This window comes from Oryzias latipes, chromosome 24, assembly GCF_053564925.1.
Source record: "Oryzias latipes strain Hd-rR chromosome 24, Olatipes_Hd-rR_3.1".
In the NCBI taxonomy this organism is placed as follows: domain Eukaryota; kingdom Metazoa; phylum Chordata; class Actinopteri; order Beloniformes; family Adrianichthyidae; genus Oryzias; species Oryzias latipes.
The window spans coordinates 12,846,520-12,872,120 of record NC_136260.1 but is presented as its reverse complement, the minus strand read 5'-3'; the positions used below and the strand labels follow the sequence as shown (position 1 = coordinate 12,872,120).

Sequence of the window (25,601 nt, the reverse complement as noted above, 5' to 3'; positions counted from 1 at the left end):
AAAGATTATTTTAAAGGAAAGTTGTGTTTACTTGGTTAGTTTATTGTTGTTGTTGCACTTTATGACAAAAAAGTCTTACAGCACAGCGGGGGAAAAAGCCAATTCATTAACGTTTTGTTTGTTGTAACTATAAAATATTTGTTTGCTGTCTTGTTAACCATCTTTTAATCTATTTTTAAATTGTTCCCAGTGGTCTTTTAATTAGGATAATACCATTTTTAGGGGGAAAAACTGTTGTTTTCTAGGACACGGTTCCTGCAGAATGCCAGTAGTATTTTAGAAATTTGTCTGAGTTGTGGGGGTGACTGTTGGCACGTACTACGCCTGCGCCCCTCTTCCCATCACCTATGACTGAGAGCTTTCTGTTTACACGGTCTCCCAGTAGCTTACAGTCCCTCACACATCCAACCTAACATTACTGGTGCAACAAAAATGGCGAGCAGTATTGGAGTTATCTATCCATACAGTTTAGAGCCAGATGCTCGGACAAAGGAAACATCAATTCATCAGAATGGAGCGGAGCAAAGAGCTTGTGTCCCATTGTTCCAGCTATGAACAGGTATGATCTTTTTCTAACAGCATTTTCTTTCCATCTGCTCCTGATTTACAACAGTTTGAATAAAGATTTTCTCAGAAGTGCAATTTCGAGTTTAATTTTCTTTATATGTGAACGTGTTATTTAAAAGCTTCTTAAGACATTTTCTTTCAGATGTGCTTTTAGCTAAATTTCGCTTGTTGACTGCCTTTTTCTTGTTTTTACCTTTATTGTATTTGACCTTTGATGTTTTATTCATTGATTTTATTTTTTACTAAATTTATATTTTGCTTTTTATTCATTCCTTGTTTTTTTTACTTGTGAAAATTGCTATACAAATACGTTTCTTTTTTTTAGAAACACCAAAAGGACAACTTTTATCAGAGTGGGCCTAAAGCCGTTAAGTTTGGGAGCATGTCAGTATTGCTTTTTTAGTTTATTTGAATTTTTATAGTTTTTATTGCCTTTAGTATTTCACATTATTTTGCTGATTTAGCCTATAGCAATTACCTTTGCTCTTGTGAGAGTTTTAAAAAGATTTTTAAACAGTTGCATACTTTTGCATATACATATTTTACAGAGTGAATGCAGTTCTTTGTGTACTTTCAACTCTGTATTCAGGTTAAACCAACATGCAAAAACGGAAGCTATTTAATGTATTACATGTATGCAAACCTAACACAAGGAGCAATGAAACCCACAGTTGCAGGTTTTCCTGCAAATATCTTTAAAAGTAGGCCTCCCCGCCCTCTTCACAAAAGCAACAGAGAACAAAAGAGTGATGCCTGACTCCACAAGGCTGCAAAACCTGATACCACTGATAAGACAAGACGTTACAAAAGAAGATGAAACCAGAGTTCTCTGGGTTTTATTTTATACTGGGACATTATATGCCCTTGGAATGTCTATTGGCTGCTATGTCAGCTAACAGCAACACACAAGGAATGATGAAAAACTACCTGCTTTTAAGGAAAACAAGGACAAAAAAAACATTTTGACTACATACCAGAATTATTTTAATAACTTGTTGCAAACATGCCTGCAGCAAAAACGTTTGCCACACTTTCACCTGTGGTGTTATCTTAGAAACGTACCATCTATCTGGTAACCCCATCTTCCTCATGCCTTTATCCCGCCCATTATTTGCATTTTTCTCTTGCAAAAGGAAACAAAGTTATGTCTGTTTTTTTTCATGGCTGGTAACAAGCTCAGCAAGTTGATTCCAGCCTGAAAAACTAGGTCAATTTGAGTTAAAACTGTATTAAGTTGAAAAAAAGAACATTTCTTAAGAGAGAAAAGCAGCATATTACACATATAACACAAAAGAAACACAACAGTAGGCTTCAGTGTTTTCTGATTTTTGAGGTTTTGTGTTAACTTATTTAACCAAGTACAAAAGCTTCTACTGTTTTGCCTGCAATGCGTGGCTGAACATTGCTGATTGGCTGTGTGGAACTTCAGTTGTGATTGCTCGATGCTCGTCTGTTGTCTTTTCAAGTTGCAAAAGAAAATAAAGAAACAACAACCCTGTGAGATAATTTGCTTGTCTGCCTGCTTCATGTACTTCTGCAACGCATGTTCAAGTGACAACTTTCAATGAAAAGTCTATTTGAATATGAACGTAAATGACTTTTTGACTTCTATGTTTAAAACATTTGCGTTCACGCGTAGCTACACATATTTTTCAAGCTTTTTTCAGGCACTATGTACAAAACGCACGGCCACTGAGCGCACATTGAAAGTTAAACCAGTTGAAATTTGACCAATCAGGGACTTGGATTTGGTAGTAAAATATGGAATTTTTCAATTCACTAAAGTGCCAACCTTTTGAAAATTGATCACAGAGGAGAAATTAATAATTGTGGTTTGTGCTGGCAGGAATGATACGACTCCATGTCTGTCATTTATCAGCATAGAGCTGTGAAAGAAAAAGCCTGGAGCAGGATTTCCGAGGTTTGCACCACATTTCCCATCAAGCCCTCTCCAACTGTAGGTGGCGGACATGCACCAGTAAACAGTAAACAAAAAAAGAAGCAAATGTCCCTCCCTGCTGGTCCCATGTGAACACTATTGGTTAAATGTGCATTTAAGAACCAACAAGTTCGTTAGACTTTTTAATATTTACAATGCTTGACATTGTCTTGCAGTTTTAATTAAAGCCATTCAGTCCTCATTGCACAATAGACTGAAAAAATACAAACTGTCCCATAAAAAGCGAAACAACCATATGAAAGTCAAACTATGCTAGACGATGGCATTTGTTTAAAATATCTCGTAGTGCAGAAGGTTTTCTGAAAAGTTGAGGAATAATTTTCTTAACTATTGATGGAGTCTCATCAGGGAGATGTGTGAGGTTGAAGGAGTAGAAGCTGCCCATCCTGGATGCAGCTAAAAGAGGAGGATAACTATTGGATGCTAGTGTTCAAATTACCTGGTTTCTGGGAAAAACCTGGGTACAACAGGTTTAGATGTGAGGCGGTAACTTGACTTCACTTCTTTCATCGCGTCTTTTATAAAAGTTGTTCCACTTGTTTGATAGTTGGGTTTGAAGTGTTAGCAGCCCTTGTTTGGACTCTGTTGCAGTGGAGTAGCCATATTACATGAGCTTTTTTTGGGTACCGGTATACTTTTTTGTTTTTGTTTGCTGCTTTGTAACAGTGGTGTGCACCTTCACCTCACAGTGAGAAGGCCCTGCTCAAATCCCGGCTGTGTCGTTTCTGTGTGGAGTTTGAATGTTGTCCCTGTGGATGCCTGGGTTTTCACTCCAGCTTCCTCCCACCTAACACAGGTTTTTATAAGATCATAGGCTAATTGGTGACTCTAAATTAGCCCTGAAGTGTGGTTGGGGTACCCTGAAACAGAATGGTGACCTATTCAGGATGTGGCCACCTTCTCCCAGGGGCTGGGTTGGCTCCAGCACCCATGTGCCAAGATGGGATTCAGCATGTTCTCAAGATGGAAGGATGTTTAGGAAACAGGGACAATTGACTGTAACTGGGTTACTTTAGTGCATGTAAACACAGCGAGTTTCCACGGACACTATTTTAGGTTTGTACTCTAAGTCAACACACAAATACAAAAAAAAATACTGAGCCTTAATGTATACAAAACCCTCTTCAGAATTCTCAATTCTTTACTAAATCAGCCACACGGTTTTTGTGATTTTCGCCTTTCAAATATAGGACAGGTCTTTTACATTTTCTCCATCTGGATAGGAAGAATAAAGCAAAAGAATTAAAAGCCCACATCGTCTTTTGATATATTTTAAAATCCTGTTTTGGTTTTTAGAACAAGTTCCTCTTAGTGATGAGCAGGGTTAAGTCTGTTAACTCTGGCTAAGCTGCATTTGATGTGTGTATTGAGGGTGGACACTTTCCTTGAAATAAACATAAGTACAATACTTGCTATCGTAAGGAGAGTGTGTTATGGAAAATAATATGGCTTTAATTTCATGTTTGTGTGTGTGTGTCTTAGCGACAGTGGCTCAGGCGGTGAAGCGGGTCGTCGAAGGGTCGATCCCCGCTCCCTCCAGCCAGTTGTCGTTGTGTCCTTGGGCAAGACACTTCACACTTCAGCTGATTGTGTCAAACTTGTTCGCCACCCCTGTTGTAGAGCAAGTTTAGCAAACGCCTCTGTCCCTCTCATCTACACCATGAAAACAACTTCAAACTATCCTCAGTCTTGCTCTCTTTTTTTGACAAACACCATGTGGGTCAACATCCCCGTTGGCGGTTCGTAACCCAGGTCACAACCCATCCACCGTGAAAGTTCTGTTTGTGATTCATATGTTTGATTTTATGATTTCCAACAATCCCCTTCATAACACAAACCTCTGCATTTATCCAGACTTGGAACTGATAAACACACACACAAAACCATGGCCTACACTTTAATTTTTAGTATTCTTTAAATAAAATGGTCATTTTCCTTTATTGTTGTTTAACATTACCCAAGTATTTTGTTTTCCTGCTAGGTTTTTCAAAGTATGTCAAACAGAAAAAGCTGTCACTAGTTAGGAGGTAGTTTGCTATGAAGATCTTTTAAAAAAAAAGACATCTCTTATAAATACAATAAAAAAACACCTTGTTAATAAAGCATATCTTTTATTTAGTAACAGGCATATTACACATAACATAGAACAGACCTAAACATGAGAACTTAGGAATACTAACAAGTACATGTGTTCCTGGAAAAACTACTTTCAGGGTATATTTATGTGGCATTATGGTTTTTTTCCAAATTGCTGCTGAGGGAAGCCACCAGAAAACAAACAAAATTAAATGAAAACATATAATCACAGGACTCTGACATAGGAAACACTGAACTCTCACACTGACAGAGGGAAATCACTTTTATAAACTCTCTGCAGGTGAGCAGCTGCTGCACACAGGTGGAATCATTTTTGGCCCTCCACCTGCCACATTTAAATAAATTCCAAAACAAACAAAATAAAAATATGAGAAGAAAAACTCTCAGATTGTTTTGCATGTAATTTTCAAATATGTTTGTGGAACGTGTGATTGTTTTAAGATAAATGGATTTTTTTCAACAGTTTTTTTCAAACATCTTAATACTTGAAATAAAATCTATATGATACCCACTTATAGATAATAACAGTAGTTTTTTTTTTTTTTACCTTTATTTAACCACCGGGTTGAGATTTAAAATTTCTTCTTCAAGGGAGCCCTGGACAAGAAACAACAACAATAAAATTAATAAATAAATACAATAAATGCTAAACAATTGGAACAGAGTTACAATGATGATTGAATTAGTTATAGATCAATGGTAATAGTTGTAATGGTAATAATAACAACAACAGCTATTTCTAAAAGTCAAATAGGCAATATTGGACTAGTTTTTTTCCTTTTAAAAAAAACTTTATTAGGCAATGTTCTACTTTTGCAGAAATTAGCAAATAATTCAGAAAGTAATACAAGAATTAAGCAACACATTACAATTGTAAACGATTAATCTTGTAAAGTAAATGATTACTTTTCAAAAACAAACGCAAACTGTAATGTATTACAGTTCGAAGGTTTGAAAAATGTATTTTCAAAGAGACGAGATGGTAACTGCCGTTTTTACTCAGAGCTCTTTTGTCCTAAACTGTTGCCGTAGCTTTGACGTCACATTTCCGCGACAAGCAACAATGGTACGTGAGCAAGCAGTTTTGTCTTCGGCTTGTTTCCATTTATTTACACAGCGTTTTATTTCCGTTTTTGCAAAAATATTGCACAAATAGTGATGTAAAGGAAAATATTTGATATAAAGGTAGTTTTTGTTTGACCCCCGGGGTTTATTACGAGAAGTTAAAAGAAAAACAAGAAAAAGGTCCGTATCGCTAGTACTACTAGCCGAGGGCTAACGAGGTTTGGTTTCTTGGTTGTGTTCGCCTTTTTATGATTATTTTTTTTAAAGAAACATTCTTAGTACTGATAACTTTTCTCTGATCAGACTTTTGTAAAGTAAACCTTTTGTCTTTCGAATTTACAGTAGTATGCAGGAAACAGAAATACGTCTGAGTCATAGTAGTTTTTAATCTATTAACCTAACATTTTAATAATCGACAATAATATTCGAAAATCATTTTTTAAATGTTACAGTGCTGATGGTCTTAGATCATGGATTAAGTCTGTTTACTGTATTTTTTCGTAACTGTATGAAAGCAACAAATCGAATCATTTGACTGCAGGCTCGTGACCTTCTTTTCAAGTTCATTTTTTTAAAGTGTCCAAGGCTGACTTCATATTTTGTCTGTACGGTGATGAATTGGATACTAAATTCTGCTTTAAGGGCCTTAAAAGCTTTAAGAAGTCTAAAAATGTATGTGTGAAAACCTGTTGGAACCCTGACATAGGCAGAAGGACATTTAATTTATTATTTCTCTGATTTATTAATTGATGTTTAATGTTTTCCAAGGGTCAAAGTCAGAGCGGAGGCCACGGCCCAGGAGGTGGAAAGAAGGATGACAAGGTGAGATCGCTGATGATCATTATTTCAACAGGAAAAGAAAAAAAATCTAAGGGGTTGATACCCTGCAATGTTTTCAAAAAAATGACAACAAAATCACATAATTGGGATATTTTGGACACATATTGGCTTTTCTTCAGAGCACAAGAGAATAAAAAGATAAGTGCTCATTTCAGTATAGCTGTTTAAGAGAAAATAAAACTTTCAGGGACATTAAACAGACAAGATGAGTCTGTAAGAAACAAATCAGTCTAAAATGCCCTGCCCCTCTTGAAAGTCCTGTGTTACACCACTTGTATGTATCCTTCAAAAGATACGAGACAAAATCCAACACCTCTAGGTAACCATCCAGAGAAAAAACGTACAAAATTTTAATCAAAAGCTTGACAACTGAGGAAAATCAGTCCTTTCTGAAACAGAATACATATTTTTGCATTTGTTTTGTATCATATCTGCATCCTTTAAATGTCATTTCATTTTCTTTGCATTAACTTGACAGTTTTGAAAATATTCCGAGTGCAAAAGTAAAGTGAGAATGCTGAAGAGCCCATTTTTAAGAGACAGAAAACACTTCAATCATTTTGTTGCAGCAGGAGTAAAGGTTAGAATTTTGACAAAAAGAAACTGTAACTCTTTGTTCATTGAATCTGACCTTTAAAGCTCTTGGATCCTGGAAATCTACTGAGAGCAACTTTTCAAACTGCTCTTTGGTTGGAGTTTGAGGCTAAATGATCATGTGACTCCAATTAAAGTCCTGTTCCAATCATTTTGTATTATTTTTAATCTATTTTAAAAGTCTTCCCAGTGGTCTTTTAATTAGGATTATACAAAAATGTAAAAACTCCTTCTAAGACAGTTTCTCCAGACCAACAGTTAACATTAAAGATTCCCCTTTGAGTTGGTGTGGAGCAACCCCGCCCCCCTTCCCCTCCCTGTTGCTAAGAGCTCAAAGCAGGGAGATCGTTGCCTGCCCAACGTATTTTCGACGTCGCACCTATGATCTTTTATATTGACATTAATTCACAACAATATTAATGAAGAAATACTCAGAAATGTAATTTTGAACTTAATTTTCTTTATATGATTCCTTTATCAGAAAAATGTCACAGGAAAAGCACCAAAAACACAGTTTTCATCGGCGTGGGTCTTGAAAAGGAAGCAGGCGTACAGGAACTTTAAATACATCTAAATGTTAAAATTAAAGCAAAATACAAGTTTTAAATTGATATGTCTATATTGTTTTTCTCTGGTTTTTGTGACTGTGTCTGTACTGTAGGCCTAGTCGAAATGACAAAGTGTTTGCCATATTTTGTTTCAATCATCTGACTAGTCAGTTATTTTTGGACTAAAAAAAAAGAAAAATAAATCCTAATTTGATCAAAATGAATCGCAGGCTTCTAAATTCAATCTGATTTATTCTTTATTGTTTGTTGTTATTACAGGATGAGAGAATATAACCAGTCTTTGTTTGTTTCTTTCTTTCTTTCATTCATTAAAGGATAAGAAAAAGAAATACGAGCCTCCAATTCCAACCAGAGTTGGAAAGAGAAAGAAGAAGACTAAAGGGCCTGATGCTGCAAGCAAACTACCACTGAGTAAGGAAGGAAGCTAAAAGCAGCTTTGTCTGTGGTTTTTATTTTTAGAATAGTTATTTGAAATAAACTTGTGGAACTAGAGAGAACTTTGACCACACATGCTAGTTGAGGTTGGTTGCTCGTGGAAACATTCCTGTATGAGCGCCGTTCCTCTTGATTCACTGCTTTAAGATGAAATCTAGAGTTTAAACGAAGTTGTGTCGTTTTTATGTGCTGCTGACATTTTTCATGTATGTTTGCAACTCTCAGTAACGCCTCACACCCAGTGCCGCCTGAAGCTGCTAAAGCAGGAGCGCATCAAAGACTACCTGTTGATGGAGGAGGAGTTCATCAGGAACCAAGAGCAGATGAAGCCCTTAGAGGAGAAGCAGGAGGTCTGCCTTCTCCTTTGAGCACGACGGCTCCCACTCTGCTGCGTCGTGCTGTAGAGAAATACCAGCTTTTGCTTTTTGTTTTTTTCTGAGAACAGGAGGAGAGGTCAAAGGTGGACGACCTGCGGGGAACCCCCATGTCTGTCGGCACTCTGGAGGAAATCATAGACGACAACCACGCCATCGTCTCCACCTCGGTGGGATCTGAGCACTACGTCAGCATCTTGTCCTTTGTCGATAAAGATCTGCTGGAGCCCGGCTGTTCGGTCCTGCTCAACCACAAGGTAACTTTATTGACAAGAGCAAAAAGAAGGAACACAAATAAGGGCAGTTTTAAAGTGGTTTGATTGTCTCAGGTACACGCTGTGATCGGAGTTCTGATGGACGACACCGACCCGTTGGTGACCGTGATGAAGGTGGAGAAAGCCCCACAGGAAACCTACGCGGACATAGGAGGACTGGATAACCAGATCCAGGAAATTAAGGTACATCCGCGTCTGTGAACAGAACCCGAAACTAGAGATGTCCCGGTCCGATCGTGGTAAATCAGCCCAGATCACACAGTTTCAGACTCAATTAGAAACGGTTTTTGTTTCCCGATCAGGGATTAGATATATATTTTATTCTTGTTATGATCATATTTCAGGCCTCTTATTACTGAGAAATATTCTGCTAGAAGTCTGCTAATCCTGAACGGATCATGAATGCAGCAGAACACAGCTGTAGTCTGAGCAAGAGGTGCCCAAAACAGTTGGGTAAAGTTAGGTTGACAGTCACAGATTCAGACTTTGAAGGCCCGTACACACCGGGACGAATATTCGCCAGGCATTATTCGCCAGCGTTTTTCGCCACTTTTTTGTGTTCACACCCAGGCGATTTTCGCTGACGATGAGCCGAGCGACCATGCAATTTCATTCCCTGACATTAGATGGCGCTTAATGTAAACAGAAATACTCCCGTACACAAGGTGGCGCTGCACAACTTTACGCTTATTAAAGTCGCTTTTCCCTCAGAAGAAGAGAGCAAGTATTTACGCGCTTGTCAGAATCATACAAAGAAAACATGAATATTTCAAGCACCAATAGCTCCAACTGGTGCTTGGTTCAGGGATATTTTAGAATGTCCATCATTATTGCTTCGCGGCAGTGTAGACGCTACTTGGCGTCTATCTTCTTCGCTGGTATGTGTGCTCAGCAGGGCAGTTTTGTGTTTGAGCGCCCCCAAGTTGTGTTTTACTGTAACTTCAGAAGCTCCAGACACGTGTGCAAAGGCGCCATTCTCATTGGTCGAATAGATTTCGACGCGAGGCGTCAAAAAGAAACGAACCCGAGGCGTTTTTTTTTTTGACGCTTTGACGCTTGGCGTTTTTTCGCGTCGGTGTGCACACTCTCATTGGTGCCCTTTGTTTAGTCACGAGGCGTTAAACGTTGGCGAAGATCGCGCGCGAAATTCGTCCCGGTGTGAACGGGCCTTTAGGCTTAATGAAAGTTTAAATAAACATTTGATACTGACAGCTAGTATTGATCAGTTTGTCTAAATGCAAACACCAACCTTAATAGTTACTTTTTTTTGTAGTTGTACTATTTTTACTGATTGTTGTTGAAGCGACATCACAGAAGTCACTGTTGAAGTGTGAAATGATGAAGAAGGTTCATAAAGGAAAACCTAGACGTGTTGATTAAACTTGTTATTGTTTTTTTAAACATGTTGCAAAAGTCAAAACACTATGGATCAGATCAGGCCCAAAAAGATCTGATCGGGAGATCCACACCCGGAACCGTCCCACTGATGTTCCTGTGTTTGGGCTTCAACAGGAGTCGGTGGAGCTACCCCTCACCCACCCGGAGTATTACGAGGAGATGGGCATCAAACCCCCCAAGGGGGTGATCTTATACGGACCCCCCGGCACAGGTGAGTTCCTTGTACAGACGGTTAAGCAGCAAAGTACCATCAGTGAAGGTGTGAGTTTATCACCGTCATTAAATGTTCCCTCAGTGTTTCCACTCTCAGTGACAGTAGCTGTTGCGGTTTTTAATTATCATTTAACTTATTTAAAAATAAACAAAAACATTTTTAGTATTTATGAGGCTGCAGGGATCCTTTGGTTCACACATGTTCTTTGCATTTTTACATCCTTTTGAATCAATCAAGCCATAATCAGAGTAAATAAAAACAGCAACAGGATCAGTCTGAGGGGGAAGTTGTGCAGGAGACAATAGAAAACTTCAGGACCGATCACGTTTGGAAGTCCCACTCCGATCATCTTTAGATCTAATGTCAAAGTGTTCCCAGTGGTCTTTTAATTATTGTGATGCAGCTTTTAGCCAAAATCAAAAAAAACCTGCGTTGTTTTTTAGAACAGTTTCTGCAGAGCAGCAGAAGTTCATTAGTAATTCACCTCTGAGTTGTGGGCGGAGATGATTGACCTTTGAGCAGCCCCGCCCCCTTTTCTAAGAGCTTGTGACCCGCCCAGCGTATTTTCTATATCGCAAATATGATCTTTTTCAGGTGCCATTTTTTTCGTCTGCTCCTGATTCACAATTATTTGAATATAGAAATACTCAGAAAAGCAGTTTTAATTTTAAGTTTTTTATATATATATATATATATATGTCCACTTTAACAAAATGTTAAAAACAGAATTTTCATCAGAATGAGTCCTGAAGACTTTTCCTCTCTTTGGTTTTCCAGGTAAGACGCTGCTCGCCAAGGCAGTCGCCAACCAGACGTCGGCCACTTTTCTGCGTGTGGTGGGCTCAGAGCTGATCCAGAAGTACCTGGGAGACGGGCCCAAACTGGTGCGCGAGCTCTTCAGGGTGGCGGAGGAGCACGCCCCCTCCATCGTCTTCATCGACGAGATCGACGCCATTGGCACCAAGAGGTAGAGCGTGGAGAAGTCCTCAGAGGGGCGGAGATTACCGTCATCCTGACATAAAATCCCAACAGCGAGGATGTTTCCTGTTATTATTATTTGTTTAAGAGTTAAACAAATTTGGTTGTTTTGACGGATGTGGTTTCAGAACGATCCAAAAATGAAGGAATGTTCTCCTGCAAACTGCTGCCATAAAACCTGGTCTGCCTCCTGCAGGTACGACTCCAACTCCGGAGGAGAGCGGGAGATCCAGAGGACCATGCTGGAGCTGCTCAACCAGCTGGACGGCTTCGACTCGCGGGGGGACGTCAAAGTCATAATGGCCACCAATCGCATAGAGACTCTGGACCCGGCCCTCATCAGACCCGGTCAGTGGCTCTCCGGTCGACTCGGATCCTGCAGGATCCGCCTCCGAGTCTGACTCTGAGCTCGCCTGCAGTGCTGTAAATCAGAGGAAACAGCTGCTGAGTCATGGCAGGCAGTGGAAATGGAAAAGTCTGCCTTTGGACCAGAATATTTATGAGATCTATGTGGCTTTAACCTTTACACACTGCAAAACAATTTCCTCTCAGCTTTTTTCAGTATTGTTCCTTTAGACAGGAACATGTCATTCATTTTACCAGCACAGTTTGAAGCAGATGCAGCGTCAGACGATCAATACGCAGACAAATCCTGCCAGAAACCTCCTCTCTAGAATAAAGTGAACTCACTCGACTTCATTTATCAGCTTCACTGTCTGAACCGGAGAGAATGTCATCAGTTGTTTTTTTTTTCCCGTTGACTCTGCTGCTCAGGGCGGATCGATCGGAAAATCGAGTTCCCGTTGCCAGACGAGAAAACCAAAAGAAGAATCTTCCAGATCCACACCAGTCGGATGACTGTGGCTGATGATGTCACCCTGGATGATCTGATTCTGGCAAAGGACGACCTATCAGGAGCAGATATTAAGGTGAAGAGAAGATTCCCTTCTCAACACATCGATCTAGCTGTAGAAAAACCTTTTTTTTTAATATACTTATGTCAGCAAAAAACAAGAGTACAGACTTTTCATTCTTAAAAATGGTTGTTTTTAAAGTTCAACTCAAACATCTTTTGGACCGTTGTTAAAACATTCCCAGTGGTCTTTAAATCATGATTATGCCGTTTTTAGCTAAAATAAAAAAAAGTGGCGAGTAATATTGAAGCTATCAAGCAGTATAGGTTTGCTAGCTCAGACGAGGAAAGACAAAGACGTACATAGATGTATTTTTCTTTTTTTTTTATGTGTTCCGTCGTAAGAAAAACGCAACAAGAACAAGTAAAAAACAAAAAAAAAACCATAACACCATTATTGTGGGAGTGTGTCTGTATGTTTATAAGTCTAGTTTGCTGCCCTCTTGTGGACGCTAACTGAAAAACACTCATTTTTTCTGCAGAAGTTCAACTGGAGATTTATTTTTTTAATTAATAGGAAATACTTCACTTTCCCAAATAGAAATAAGGTTTGCCATCATTTTGAAATCGACCGTCTCTTCTTTTAACCCCTTCAGGCCATCTGCACAGAAGCAGGCCTCATGGCTCTGCGGGAGCGCCGCATGAAAGTCACCAACGAAGATTTCAAGAAATCCAAGGAGAACGTCCTGTACAAGAAGCAGGAGGGCACGCCCGAGGGGCTTTACCTGTAATCCCCAACCCCCTCCGATGCAGCAGCATCGACCACCCACTGAGTTTTGATATATTTTGCGCATGTCGTGTCTGGAAAATCCCCTTCTGTTACCGTTATGTGTTAAAACAGTCAATAAAAATTCAAAATATCTCCCATTGTGGTAAATTTGTTAATAAATGTTTGTTTTTAGAAGAAATGATTCTTAAATACGTGGAGGACAGCTTCCTCATGTCAGCGTTAATACTTACACTAATGTGTTAACTCAAAGGAAAGTAACTGATTCCATTTTCCTTTAGGGACATTTTTAGAAACACTGACAGAAATGAAATAATCCCATTCTAACTTTTTTTTATCATTTCTTCTTTTGTTGAAAGTCAAGCCTGCGAGTGCAGATGCAGCCGAGCTGCTGCTGCTGCAGTCGTATATTAGGAGATTGGCAGCGTTGATGTAATTACTGGTGATGTGGAACCGCGTGTAAGTCAGCAGAAAGTGGCCCCCATGCAGCAGGGCTGTGACCGAGTGAAAAAACAGATGAAGCTGCTGTACTGCAGCGCTTTAAAACCTCCCAAGTATTAAATCAGTTACACATCAGAAGCCCAGCTCATGCATCGCAGTAAATCTGCAGAAAACGCTTCATTTGATCATGAAAAATTAGGATTAAAGGACAGTTGGAGCACGAGGACTGGTCTCTGTAAAGCAGCTCTTGACTTTAATAGATTTAGGAGAAAAGGGAAATATTGGGGTCAAATAATCATTAAATGTCTGCAGGAAAATGTTAGGAGTCTCAAACTGATAGGTTTCTTTTGTGATAAGCTACAGAGGAAAGAGAAGACGGTGCTGCATTAAGTTTTTTACGTAATTTTTGGCACTATCTTAAATTCAGCATGCCTTTTTTTTTTCCTTTTTATAAATCTTTCTTTTTTTTTTTCATTCATTCATCTTCTAAACCCGTTTAGTTCCTTTCAGGGTCACTGGAGCCTAACCGGTCACTCGTGTGTGTGTGAAGGCAGGGTCGGCTCTGGACAGCCTGTCGCAGGGCCACGACCAACCCATGCACTCTCACACTCGCACCTATGGACAATTTAGAGTAACCAGTTAACCTATGAAGCATGTTTGTTGGACGGTAGGAGGAAGCCCATACATGCACGGGGAGAACATGCAAACTTCACACTGAAAGGTCCCCCATTGGTGTTCTGTTTCACTTGCTGTGAGCCAACAGCGCTTGCATTCCTTTAACTCTTTATTCGGTTATTTGCCTTGTTTGCTTTTTCATTTGTTTGCTCTGAAAACATTTCTTTCCATTTAATATAATTTTATTTCTCTCTCTTTTGTTTATTTATTTTTCTTATTTTACCTTTTTAAAAAAAAAAACAACCTTTTTTTCCCTAAGTGTCTTACTTTCATTTGCAAAAATGCTAGTGATGTATTTTTGTAAAAATAAAAATATATGTGTATTTTTAAAATGTTTTGAATGATGGTTTTAAAACCTGATATTTCACTAAAAGTATTTAAAAGAATATATATATATATATATATATATATATATATATATATATATATATATATATTATTTTATTTTTAGAAAAAAGCTTTTACTATTTAGTCACAGGTTCCAGTTTTGTCCACTGGGTGGCGCTTTCGTCAGTTTTACAAACCTGCGTGCTTTTGAGGACTAATTTGTGACACTTTTCACGCCAAATTCTGCGTTGTCATGATGTCAGTCCCGATATCCTGCGATTTAACTGTCATAGTCATAGGCTGCTAATATAAGTAAATAAACCCATAAAAATGATGTATAAGTAAAGTCAGCTCCCCTTTTTCTAGTCGACGCCAACATAACCAACCTCATGGTGGCCAATAGTAAATGTGCGCACCTCCCTTATCGAGCCTATCAAACATTCGCCATGCGCCTGTCACATTCCCCTTCGTCTTGGCAAATCTAATAAATAAACATGTTGAAGTGAACATGCGTGTTTGAGCGCGGCGCTAAAAGATTGTTGACTATAAACTCCATGAATTTATATATTTCGTTTCCACCAGTTACCACAGCCTGGTGCATTGCAGGTCCAGTGTAGCCAATTACCGCGCTCGACACATTCAGCATAATATTGCAGGTCCGCAGTGACCAATCAGAAGCGCCATCTCATACGGGCATCACAATCCCGCCTGTGTGTGTGCCTGGCTTCCTCAACTTGATATATCCTTCCGCGAGTAAAATAATCCCTTTTTCCAGGAAACTGGACTTCCTTATGAAAAACTTAATATAAACGTGTCCTTCTAAATGGTTTATTGTTTTACCTCCAGGATTATCTCATTTTAAACTTAATTTTAATCTAAAAGCAAACAGTTTACTTTTTAAATTGCCATCATTAGCCATCCATTCTTTTTACACATACAAACAAATCAAAGCAATATATCAGTTTACATATGAAATTATGTTTACTCTAATGAATAGTTTAATAATGATGCTTTTTATGCGCTTTTTTAATTAGTCCTTAAATATACTGGAGACCTTTAATATAATGTAAAACAGATAACAGAAAATTCAAGCAAAATGCGATGTTATTGTTAAGTATACTACTTTAAAATGGTTTTATTGTGAAATTGGAATGGTGAGAACCTCAAACAATCAATCTTTTTGTTGGAGTTGATAATATAAACTCTTTTCAAACAACATGATCAATAATTTATAGCATTCCAATCCCCAAGTCCTGCAGTGCAGACGTGTGCTCATCTATGCGTGAGCTACAGGCCGTCCTGCTGCAACGTCTCGGCACCTGAAATGAGGAAGTGAGTGATAAGTGCTAGCGTGGCGGAGGGATACAGACGATTCCCGCTGCCTGCCACCGCCGATATACACACTCCAAACCGACCAGTGGAGCTCCATCTAAGGACCGAGCGAACACCGTTTGCCCGAACAGACCAGCAAGCACAGAACCCGTCTGAGATGGTACGTATGGCCGTTCATTCCTCGTAGAAACCTGCTAATGTTGTATTTATTGGACTGTGTTCATAAAGGGGACAAAACCCACCGGAGCTTATTTCTTCTTCTGCTGCTGAAATGTCGGTATCTCTGCTGTTCCATTGATTCCACATATATACTGGGCAGGCACGAGACGGAAAACAGCCCGCGAGGTGGTGTTTTATTAACGTGGCGGTTATATTCTCCTTTTATGATAGTTTTGTTCATTTAAACAATTTCTTGAACAAAATTCGTGGTAAATTGTCAATCTTGTTGGCTGAACGGCTACAGGGGATCAGGTAGCTGCTTCACGGCTGCAAGTCGCGGCTAGAATTTAAAACCTGGACCCAGAGAGGCTAGCAAGCTATTTTGGGTTATTACTGCATCATTCTGGGTTTCTGAAAAGACGCAGGCGTGGCGGGAAGCATGGGTGGTAGCTGGAGGGAACGTCCGGGTTTTTTTCCCCCCCTTTTTCTCTGCTTTTTTTGTCTAGAAACACGCACGTGCGTGGCGGGAGGCTTTCCGGCGTTTGGGTTCCCCATTGGTGGGGCTTGCACCATTCTAGCCCCCCTCCTGTTCGAGCGGTTCCGCAGCGGAAGCGGACCATTTCTGTCCCGGAAGGGAAGGCTGCTCCGAGTCTCCCGGCAGCCGTGCGGGCTCCAGGAGGCGGGGACGGGACGCCTGTCCGTGCAGCCTGGCTTGAGTTTATCAGGGGCTGGTTTATCTATGTGTGTTATGTGGGCTGATTTGGTTGCCTCTTTGCAAATGTTCGATGTTATGCAAATGCAGCACCAGTGTTAGTTTATCCAAGAAGCCTTTCTCATATTTTTTTAGCACAGTTAAATCCTGCCTGTAGACGACACATCACCCCCCCCAACAGAAAATTATGTATTTGTAGACATTTGTGATCTTGTGTGCAGAGATGGTCAAGCCCCTGCAGTCTTACACCCCCCCCCCCCCCCCCCCCCCCCCCCCATGTCGCCATCTGATATCCCTCATATGGTATCAAACTATTCAGTTTCAGGTTGCAGCGCAGTAATTGGAGTGTTACGTTGAACTGTTGTGGCTTTGCACACGTTCCTTTAAAAAAAAACAGATATAGAAGCTGTAAACTCCTTATCTGCTGCAATGGGTCCACTCAGATTGGCGCCTCCAATTGATGTGGAAGTATCATGTAAGTGACGGGAGCACCCTGGATGCCGGTCCCGCTCTTGTCTTGCTGATGCCTGTTTAGTAAATGGAAGCACATCTGATCCGCCCGAAGCTGAATAATGAATACGCTCGGAGGCAACGCTTTAGATAAAAATCTTCAGTGGATGTGGCGTACCACCACCACCAGCTGCAGCCATATGGTGGAGTGGCCTTGGACACTGCGATGGTTTACCCCAAAGCCCTCAGAAGGAGAACAAGGCGTGCAACAATCTGCAGAGCCCCCACAGTGAGGAAGCAGGTTTCCCGGTTTCTCACCTTTTTCCCCTTAGCGACCAAACCAAAGGTTTGGGTGTCAAATCAGCAGGAAAAAACAAAGAAAGCCCATTAAACATTGATAAAATGCTGTTAAATGAGAAGATCGTCCTCATCTGGGGATCCTTTTACTCATTAAAATAAGCGTGAACAGGGGAAGACTCGTTTAAAGGGATATGTCGTCAAGTGAGAGCGAAATACACCCCCGATTAGCCTCCTGGCTGCCAAAGAGCTCAGGCCTCCTGTCTGGGAATCGGCGTCTCTGTCCAACAGTCGGCTTCACGCGACGCTACAAGCTGCTGTTTGAACTGAAGCTGGGAGCAGTGAATCACAGGGAGTTCCCTCTGTAGCAGCAGGCGGCTACAAGGGGAAAAGATGAGCCTGCATCTGTGCTGCTGAAGCACTAGAAGGCCCAAACTTGTTGGGTCCAAGCCAGAGGAGGATCCATCATACTGAGTCACTAAACGGGGAAGGTTTGAGAGGCAGGAGGTGCAGGGAGAATAACCGAAGGCGAGGAAAAGCTTGAGTCAGCTGCAAAAGGAGCCTTTTCTGTTTGGGGTCAGCCTTCACTGTTTTCGTGTGGTGAACTTGAAAATCCACTCTGAACTAATCTAGGCCTTATGCAACATATTTAATTTGCTGGCTTGATTTCCAAAAATGGCCCAGCCTGCAGACAGACTCATGAGAGTCGGGGCAGCGCAGTCACGGGATGCACAGGCCGTCGTGTTCACGTGTGCTGGGCTGCATCCAGATAAGCATGAAGCAGGAGGAGCTCACTCTGAGGCCTGTGTGCAGATCTGAGCCTCCATTTTTATGTTGTGGTCTGGAAGTGGGAGGATGTCAGTGGGCGGATGTACCCGCTCCAGGTGTGCGCTTGAAAAGCTAAGTTGTTTTTTTTTCACAGATATTTTTAAACTACTTTGTACAGAGCTTGTTCCAAGTCATTGAAAGTGTGAGTCACTGAGCTGACAGCAGGGAAACTGAACCGCGACCACCGCTGATGTGTCTCCATAAAGCCACTCCTGGTGGCGTTGCAGGAGACGGCCCGCCTTTGTATCCAAGATGAGTAATGATCATGAAACCATTCATCCAGTCGGTGGTTCCCATCCTTTTTCCACTAAGCTTGTTATCTTTCCAGTGCAATAAACATGTCTGAAGTACTGGTACTTCCTTTATTGTTTGATTGCATTACTGAATACGAAACAGGCATTTAGCTTAACGCAATCGAGGGCGGTGTGATTCTCCTTAAGAGAAACTGAGCCATTTAGGTAATAATATTAGTTTGGATTGTTACCCAGGGTGCATTGTGGCAGTCCAGTGAGAATCCTCCAGCTGAGGTGATGACGGTGGACAGGGAAGCTCCTGAATTTTGTGTAGCGGCTGCTGGGTGGGGCTTTGAAGGAATGCAATAACCAACCCTGGTGTGTTTTCGATGTCGGGCTTGTTTGGAAACAGGTTTTGCTGACGGTCTTCTTTTTTTTTTTTTTACAGGCTGACCAACTAACAGAGGAGCAGATTGCAGGTAAAAATTATTTTACTGCTGTTTGTGGGATTGTTTACCAGTGGATGAGCCCCCACCCCTTTTTGTTATTGAATGAACTTCTCGAGGTGCGGAAGGTCATTACGGCTTCTTCCACACCACCAGAAGTTAAGCAGAACAATAAAGAGAAGGGTTACGCCGTGGAGGTCGTGACCTTTTAGAGTCTGAAATCTAAAAATGAAGGGCAGAAAGCTCGCCACCACGAAAAGCAAAAGATGGGTGGTGTTCTATCAGGTGGAAAGATCTTGGATCAGTGGAGGAGTTTTAATGTGAGTCAGTTTAAGGAGTGAAATTCTGATTAATGCCATTCTAATGTGAGGATTCAATTTTCTCAAAGGAAAAGTTGATTCAAATTTATCTTTGACTTACTGCTTTTTTAATTTTTCTTTGAAGAATGAATTATTTTACTTATGAGGGTACGACTGTTTTTAGTTTTGATGTGAGTTTTTCATAAGCAGATAGAATTGAATTTTTAGAATCGGTTGAGTGGTTTGGCCGTCACATTCAGCGCCTTTGTTTGAATCGAAGGTGGGTATGGTCAAACCCCACAAGCAGGAAGGAAACACCGCCGTCACATTTGAAAAGGGTTCCTAACGTCTCTCTGGGGTCAGTCCCAGTTCAATCATCTTTGGATCTTTATTTTTAAAGCGTTCCCAGAGATCTTTTCATTATATTATGCTGCTTTTAACCCTTGTGCTATCTTAGATGACCCACCCTTACATTGACGTGTTCTCCCTACCATGACAAAGGTGGAAAGATTTCATGGAATCCATGGAAACCAGTGAAGATCACAAATCATTGAAGAAAAAAGGTTCAGAGCACAAGGGTTACATAGTAAATGGCATATACTTGTATATTTCACACACACACATTCACACACCGCTGTCAAACACTGGCGCCAACCTTCCACCAGAGGCAAGGTGGGGTTCAGTGTCTTGCCCAAGGACATATGGGGGGGCAAGTTGGGAATCAAGCCTTCAATATTCCATTCAGAGGTCGACCACCCTACCTCTGCACCATGGCCAAAAAAAAAAAAAACTTTAGTTTTCAAGGACATAGTTTCTGCAGAGCGGCAGGATGTCACTAGAAATCTTCCTGAGTTGTGGGTGGGACTGTAGGCGTGGAACAACCCCACCCCACTGCTTAAAGCAGGGGTGTCAAACTCATTTTCAGCGAGGGCCACATCAGCATAGTGGTTGTCCTAAAAGGGCCAGATATAACTTCTATATGTAATGAAAAATAAATGTAACTACTCCTTAATGTTAAATAATTCATTTATTTATTTATTCTAACTTTTGAAAGTGACAATTACAGTTTCATAGAAAACATATATTTGCTTGTTACTCTAGCATTAATCCTTTTAAATTTGATTCTGTCAGGTTAGGTTATCTGGACAGTGTTTAAGTCCTAATGTATAGTTACCCAATCCGATATTTCAAGTCAGATTCTCCCTATATATATAAAAATACACACCAATTTTTTTATTTTTTATTTTAAGAAAGACTTTTATGCTCTCGCGGTCCACATTTCATCTTATGTGGCCCCCGGGCCTTGAGTTTGACACGTGTTGCTTAAAGCATGGCACAGGGAGCTTGTGCGTGTTTTTTACATGACAAATATGATCTTTTTCAAACGGCATTTTTTTCACAGCAGTTTGAACAGAAAAAACTCAGAAATGCAGTTTTAATCTGAAATTTCTTTATATGTGTCCTCTATCAGAAAAACGCCACAAGTACATGTTAAAAACACAATTTTCATCTTAGTGGGTCTTTAAGGAGGCAGCCGTTGGAGGGAGTCCACCCCCACCCCCCACCCCCCAGCCTGAACAGGACCAATAATCAAAGCCACCTCCACAGGTGTCAGCGCATGGCGTGGGTGTTGTACAGGGGTGGTGCAGAAGCAGTTAAAGGTGGCTAATCAGACTCGTCTATTAGCCCAGTGCAAATCAGATTAAGGGAGGAGCGTTGATGCCCCCACCTACATTGGCCGGGGGTGTTGCTGTTCAGCTTTGCTTTTCATAGTCTCTCTAGAAATGATTCCTCTGTCATGGAGGAAAGATGAAGGCTGACATCCCTGCTTAAAGCTCCACTATTTTCTAGAACTGCTTCATCCTGTATTGGGTGGGTGGGGGTGTCATTGGGTGAAGGCAGATTACACCCCGATTAGGACTCTAGTCCATCACATGCTCTAATAACTTTAAGCTGGAAATTGGACCAAAGCGTCGACTACATTCATTTGTTCAAACTAGTCCTTTAAAATGTCTCAGATCTTTTATTTTCACACTTGCCAGCCTTTATTTTGAAAGGTTGTTTGTTTATTAAAGTCAGAGCTGGTGGATTTCCTAGCATGGAGGCCCTGATGGTGCCTTGTGGGTGTTTTTCTGCTGCAGATTTTTCTGTCACTCACCTCATGCTGTTAATTCAATTCTTCTAAATCCATTTCTTAGCATCTCTTTCCCCTCCGATGGGGTTAAGTCTTTATATGATCCTAGAAACCTGTTGACAGAAAGGAAAGGTTCTGGAAATGTTTTTTTTTCCCCTAAAGCCTGAGGGTCTCTGTTTAGCACCACCCATGTTCTGGTGCAGATCAGACATCAATTGGCTGCGTTGTTCTGACGTCAACCTTCTTTTTTGCTTCTATCTGCAGAGTTCAAGGAGGCCTTCTCCTTATTTGATAAGGATGGTGACGGCACCATCACCACCAAAGAGCTCGGCACCGTCATGAGGTCGCTGGGCCAGAACCCCACAGAGGCAGAACTGCAGGACATGATCAATGAGGTGGATGCTGACGGTCAGTATCCGGGGGCGCTCTTCCACTGATGCCAACAACACAGCTGTCAATCGTTGGCACTGTGTAGGTTTCACGGATACAGACGGCGATGACGAGAGAGAAGAATATTTGAGTTAATACTCCTGTTTTTATTCAACGGTGACCTCCACCCTTCACTGTGGGTTGTAAGAACCGCCCAGTTCCAACACGGTTTGCTCCCAAACCCGCTGAATGGCGTGACGGTTGTTGTGGGGGGGTGGGTGGGGGGTGGGGGGTTGGGGCGCATGCGTGTGTTTGGAGTTAAAACTATTGTTGCAAATGGGTCGAGGATTAGCACAGCATCAATTACTGCATCATCTCCTCAGCCTCCAACAGTGCCGTGGAGCGTCTCCTTCCACGTTTCCACCAACTTTCTGCTCGGTCACGTGACGCATCCTTCTGTTTGGTCACGTGACGCATCCTTCTGTTTGGTCACGTGACGCATCCTCCTGTTTGGTCACCGGTGGAGTCGTTTTCTGTTCCCAGCGATCCAGTGAAGGAGAACAAACGCAGAGATCAGTTAAACCGACTGACCTTGAGGTCCAGAAGATGCCAAAGAGGCCTTCCAGCGGTGCATTCTGGGCACATAGGAATTTGTAATGGGCCCACATTGATCAAGAGAAATCAATGCAACCCCCCCCCCCCTTCATGCTATGCTAACATGTCCTCAGTGCTCCCCAACCGCCACACTCGGCGTCCTCCTCTTGTTCTGCCTCCTTTCGGCTGATGCAATCTAGGTCAGACAGCAGTGAAGCCAGTAATGGAAAATAAAAGTGGTTACATAAGCCCCCCCCTCCTGCACTCTGCACATCCAGTACCCACATCAGTGGCCATGGCATCAGCCGGCCCATTCAATCCAGCTTTATTAACAAACGGGGAAGCCGCTGCTGCAGAGAAGATCCTCGGTTTGATCTCAAACCAGAGTCTCGATCGCTGCGTAACTCTGAAACTCTGTTTGGGGCCGTTGAATTTCTGCTCCTGGGGGAGAAAAGAGGAGCATGCGTGTGGAGACGCCTCAGCCTGTGTAGTTATGTGTAACCATCTCCCACTCGCCTCCCTCCTTGCATTCTCTCCTCCTCCACCCACTCACTTCCTTCCTAGCTCTTTTTCTCTCTGTCTTTTTTACCTCCCACCATTTTCTTTCTCTTCCCATCTGGCCTCTTTCCTCTCTTTCTTCTGTCCCTCCTCCTCGCAGCAGCATGTGTCGCCTCCTTTTCTGCTGAATGTCTCTTTCCATTAGATAACAAGTCTTTTAGACGGTTACCGCAGGCAACAGGATCGCCATCTTTCCCCATCCCATCATCCCATTCTGTCCCACAAACTCTCCTGCTCCGCTGGGCTTTATCCGTCTCTCCCAGTCGCCATTTTCATTGGTTAATCTGCACACAATCTCACCTCGTGGATAATCTGCTAAACTCCTCCCCTTCTCTGTGCTTCATGGAAATTGACGGATCGATGTCAGTGTTGTTTTTCATTTATTTTGTTATTATTGCTTTTTTTTTGTGGGGGGCGTAAATGTCTGTTGGTTGCCTCAGTTTCCCCTCTTGCAGCGCTGAGCTCCTCAGATCCATCCGCTGTCAGGAGAGTCTGATCCGCTGCTAATCCTGTTTTGACAACAGCTACATGGATATTGATCCCTCCACATCCCATATGTGACCTTAGCAGCACAGCAGCAGCTGCCGCCGCCGCCACCCAAGCCAGCATCCAGCTACCGGATCAAACGACAACAGGAAGTGGCGTGCCCTACGTCTGCCCCCGTGTCTGACCACCATGAGTCACGCGGATTGTCCAGGCTGGATTCTGGATTCAACATCTACATTATGGACGACTGGCTGAGAATCCCAACCCCTCCCCCTAACAGTTTTTCCAGGGCTCCTACACAACCGCTGTGCTAATAAATGCATCAAACACTGAGAGGTTAGGGAGGGGGGCCAGGCTCCAAATTAATATTTTAGGCCGACTCCTCTTCATCAGCAGAATGCGGCTCACCGACGGCTTTTAGGTGATTGCAGTTTTTGTTGATTAAACTCTGCCCCCCTCCCATTCAGGGAATGGAACCATCGACTTTCCGGAGTTCCTGACCATGATGGCCAGAAAAATGAAGGACACTGACAGTGAGGAGGAGATCCGCGAGGCTTTCAGAGTATTCGATAAGGTAGCAAACCTTTAAAAGGTCGTCCACATGCCCCCCCCCCCTCCTTTTTTTTTATTTTTTTTAAATAACCTTCACCAACTGTCCTCCAGGATGGAAACGGCTACATCAGTGCCGCCGAGCTCCGTCACGTCATGACAAACCTGGGGGAGAAGCTAACGGATGAAGAGGTGGACGAAATGATCAGAGAAGCAGACATCGACGGAGACGGACAGGTCAACTATGAAGGTAGTTTTGTCTTTCCTCCTTTTCCTCGACACATTTCTACAGGAGCTTTTATTTTGTAAAACACGCTGAAGGCGAGGAATCCTGTAAGTGTCCTACTTCAGTGACATTTTTTTTAGCTTGTTGCTGTGCTTTGATGTGATGTTATTCAGGAAAGAGGACAGTAATTAGGACATTTCTTCTCTACTTGTTTTTTTTTTAAAGGAAAAACTTCAAAATAAAAGCATCTATCAGCTAACTGAGGCTGCAACCCCCCTCAGTGACTTGACTGTCCTGTTTCTCTCCACAGAGTTTGTACAGATGATGACTGCAAAGTGAAGCTCGCCTGCCCCCACCTGCTCCCTCTTAGAAGAAAAGAAACAAAAAAAAAACAAAAAAAAGTTTTACTTACCTCTTCAAAAACAAATTTTCATTTATTCATACTGTTTCTGTACAGAAAATAATTGAATGTTCAAATAATAAAAAAAAATTCCTACTGTCCACGCAGAAAAAACATGTACAAAAATGTCTGCATGAAAACGATGGTTAGTGATCCAGCCCCGCCCCCTCCGTCCTCCAACAGATCAGCTGAGCTCCATCACTTGACAAAATAAAAGCAGGACCCTTCAGAGTAAAGCTAAAGCACTTAGCGAACTCCTTCCAGTTCCGTTTGCTAGGAGTTGATGTCTGGGCTGGCCATTTCCTCTGTTTTCTGTTTTTCATGCATGCAGCTTGAGACCAGAGCACTAACCCCGCCCCCCTCCCAGACCAGAACGTTCTGATCACCAAAAGCCGTCCTGCTGGTTCCTCTTTTTGTTTTGTTTTGTATTTTGAGGAGGAACCCTGTGCTGTTAGGATGACAGAAAATACCAAGTTCTAACTCGAGATGGAATGGGACTTAAATTTATGCTAGGTTAAAAACAGGAAAAAAAAATGTACAAAAATAGAACATTTGGCATGTTTTTTTTTTGTTTGTTTTTGTTATTTGGATCTTAATTATTGTTTGCCCTCTCTCAAAGGGGGAGGGGGGACTCAGAGTCTTACCGTGAGCTTTCTCTTTTCTTTTTCTATGCTAAGATGGATTGTGTGTCCTCTTTTCTTGCAAGAGAGAATCACTGGCCTTCACTTTTCTTCTGTTTTTTTCAACTGGGGTGAAGCGTGGCGAGGGGGGGGGGGGGGTGGGGGGGTTGTGCTCACACACCGGCTGCCCTCGCCGCCGCCGCTACTCCTCATCCCAGTTCAGTTTACATTCATTCCAAGCTGTACATGCTAGTCTTTTTTTTTTTTTTTTTTTTTTTTTTTTTTTTTTTTTCAAATAAAAGACCATAAACTTTATCATGTCTTATGTCATTTTTCTTATTGCTGCATTGTGAGAATGGTCTATGAAGACACCATTACAAGTCTGTATGTTGTTTACCGACTAGACAAATGTGTCAACAATAAATCATTCAAATCGTCTCCATGTGTCCGGGTGGTGTTG

The 25,601-nt window shown here is 41.6% G+C and overlaps 2 protein-coding genes across 4 annotated transcripts; both read left to right on the top strand.

The window, feature by feature from the left end:
* The first annotated feature begins 5,588 nt into the window (after positions 1-5,588).
* LOC101161360 (26S proteasome regulatory subunit 4) lies at positions 5,589-13,141 on the top strand. Of its 3 annotated transcripts, none has more exons than XM_004083654.5 (11): positions 5,589-5,690; positions 6,458-6,511; positions 8,007-8,103; positions 8,353-8,477; positions 8,573-8,758; positions 8,831-8,959; positions 10,289-10,385; positions 11,166-11,355; positions 11,563-11,714; positions 12,141-12,295; positions 12,876-13,141. In XM_004083654.5, the coding sequence occupies exons 1-11, from the start codon at positions 5,604-5,606 to the stop codon at positions 13,008-13,010; spliced, it is 1,407 nt and encodes a 468-aa protein (XP_004083702.2). In that variant the 5' UTR covers positions 5,589-5,603; the 3' UTR covers positions 13,011-13,141. The 3 variants fall into 3 exon arrangements, with proteins under 3 accessions (XP_004083702.2, XP_078798781.1, XP_078798782.1); XM_078942655.1 differs by having other exon boundaries at positions 5,672-5,869; XM_078942656.1 differs by having other exon boundaries at positions 5,690-5,809.
* Positions 13,142-15,750: 2,609 nt separating this feature from the next.
* On the top strand, positions 15,751-25,579 carry LOC100049419 (calmodulin-1). Its single transcript, XM_023952933.2, has 6 exons — positions 15,751-15,941; positions 18,909-18,939; positions 21,604-21,747; positions 23,814-23,920; positions 24,010-24,145; positions 24,432-25,579. Exons 1-6 carry the CDS (start codon positions 15,939-15,941, stop codon positions 24,458-24,460), a joined length of 450 nt encoding a protein of 149 aa, XP_023808701.1. The 5' UTR covers positions 15,751-15,938; the 3' UTR covers positions 24,461-25,579.
* The last annotated feature ends 22 nt before the right edge of the window (positions 25,580-25,601 follow it).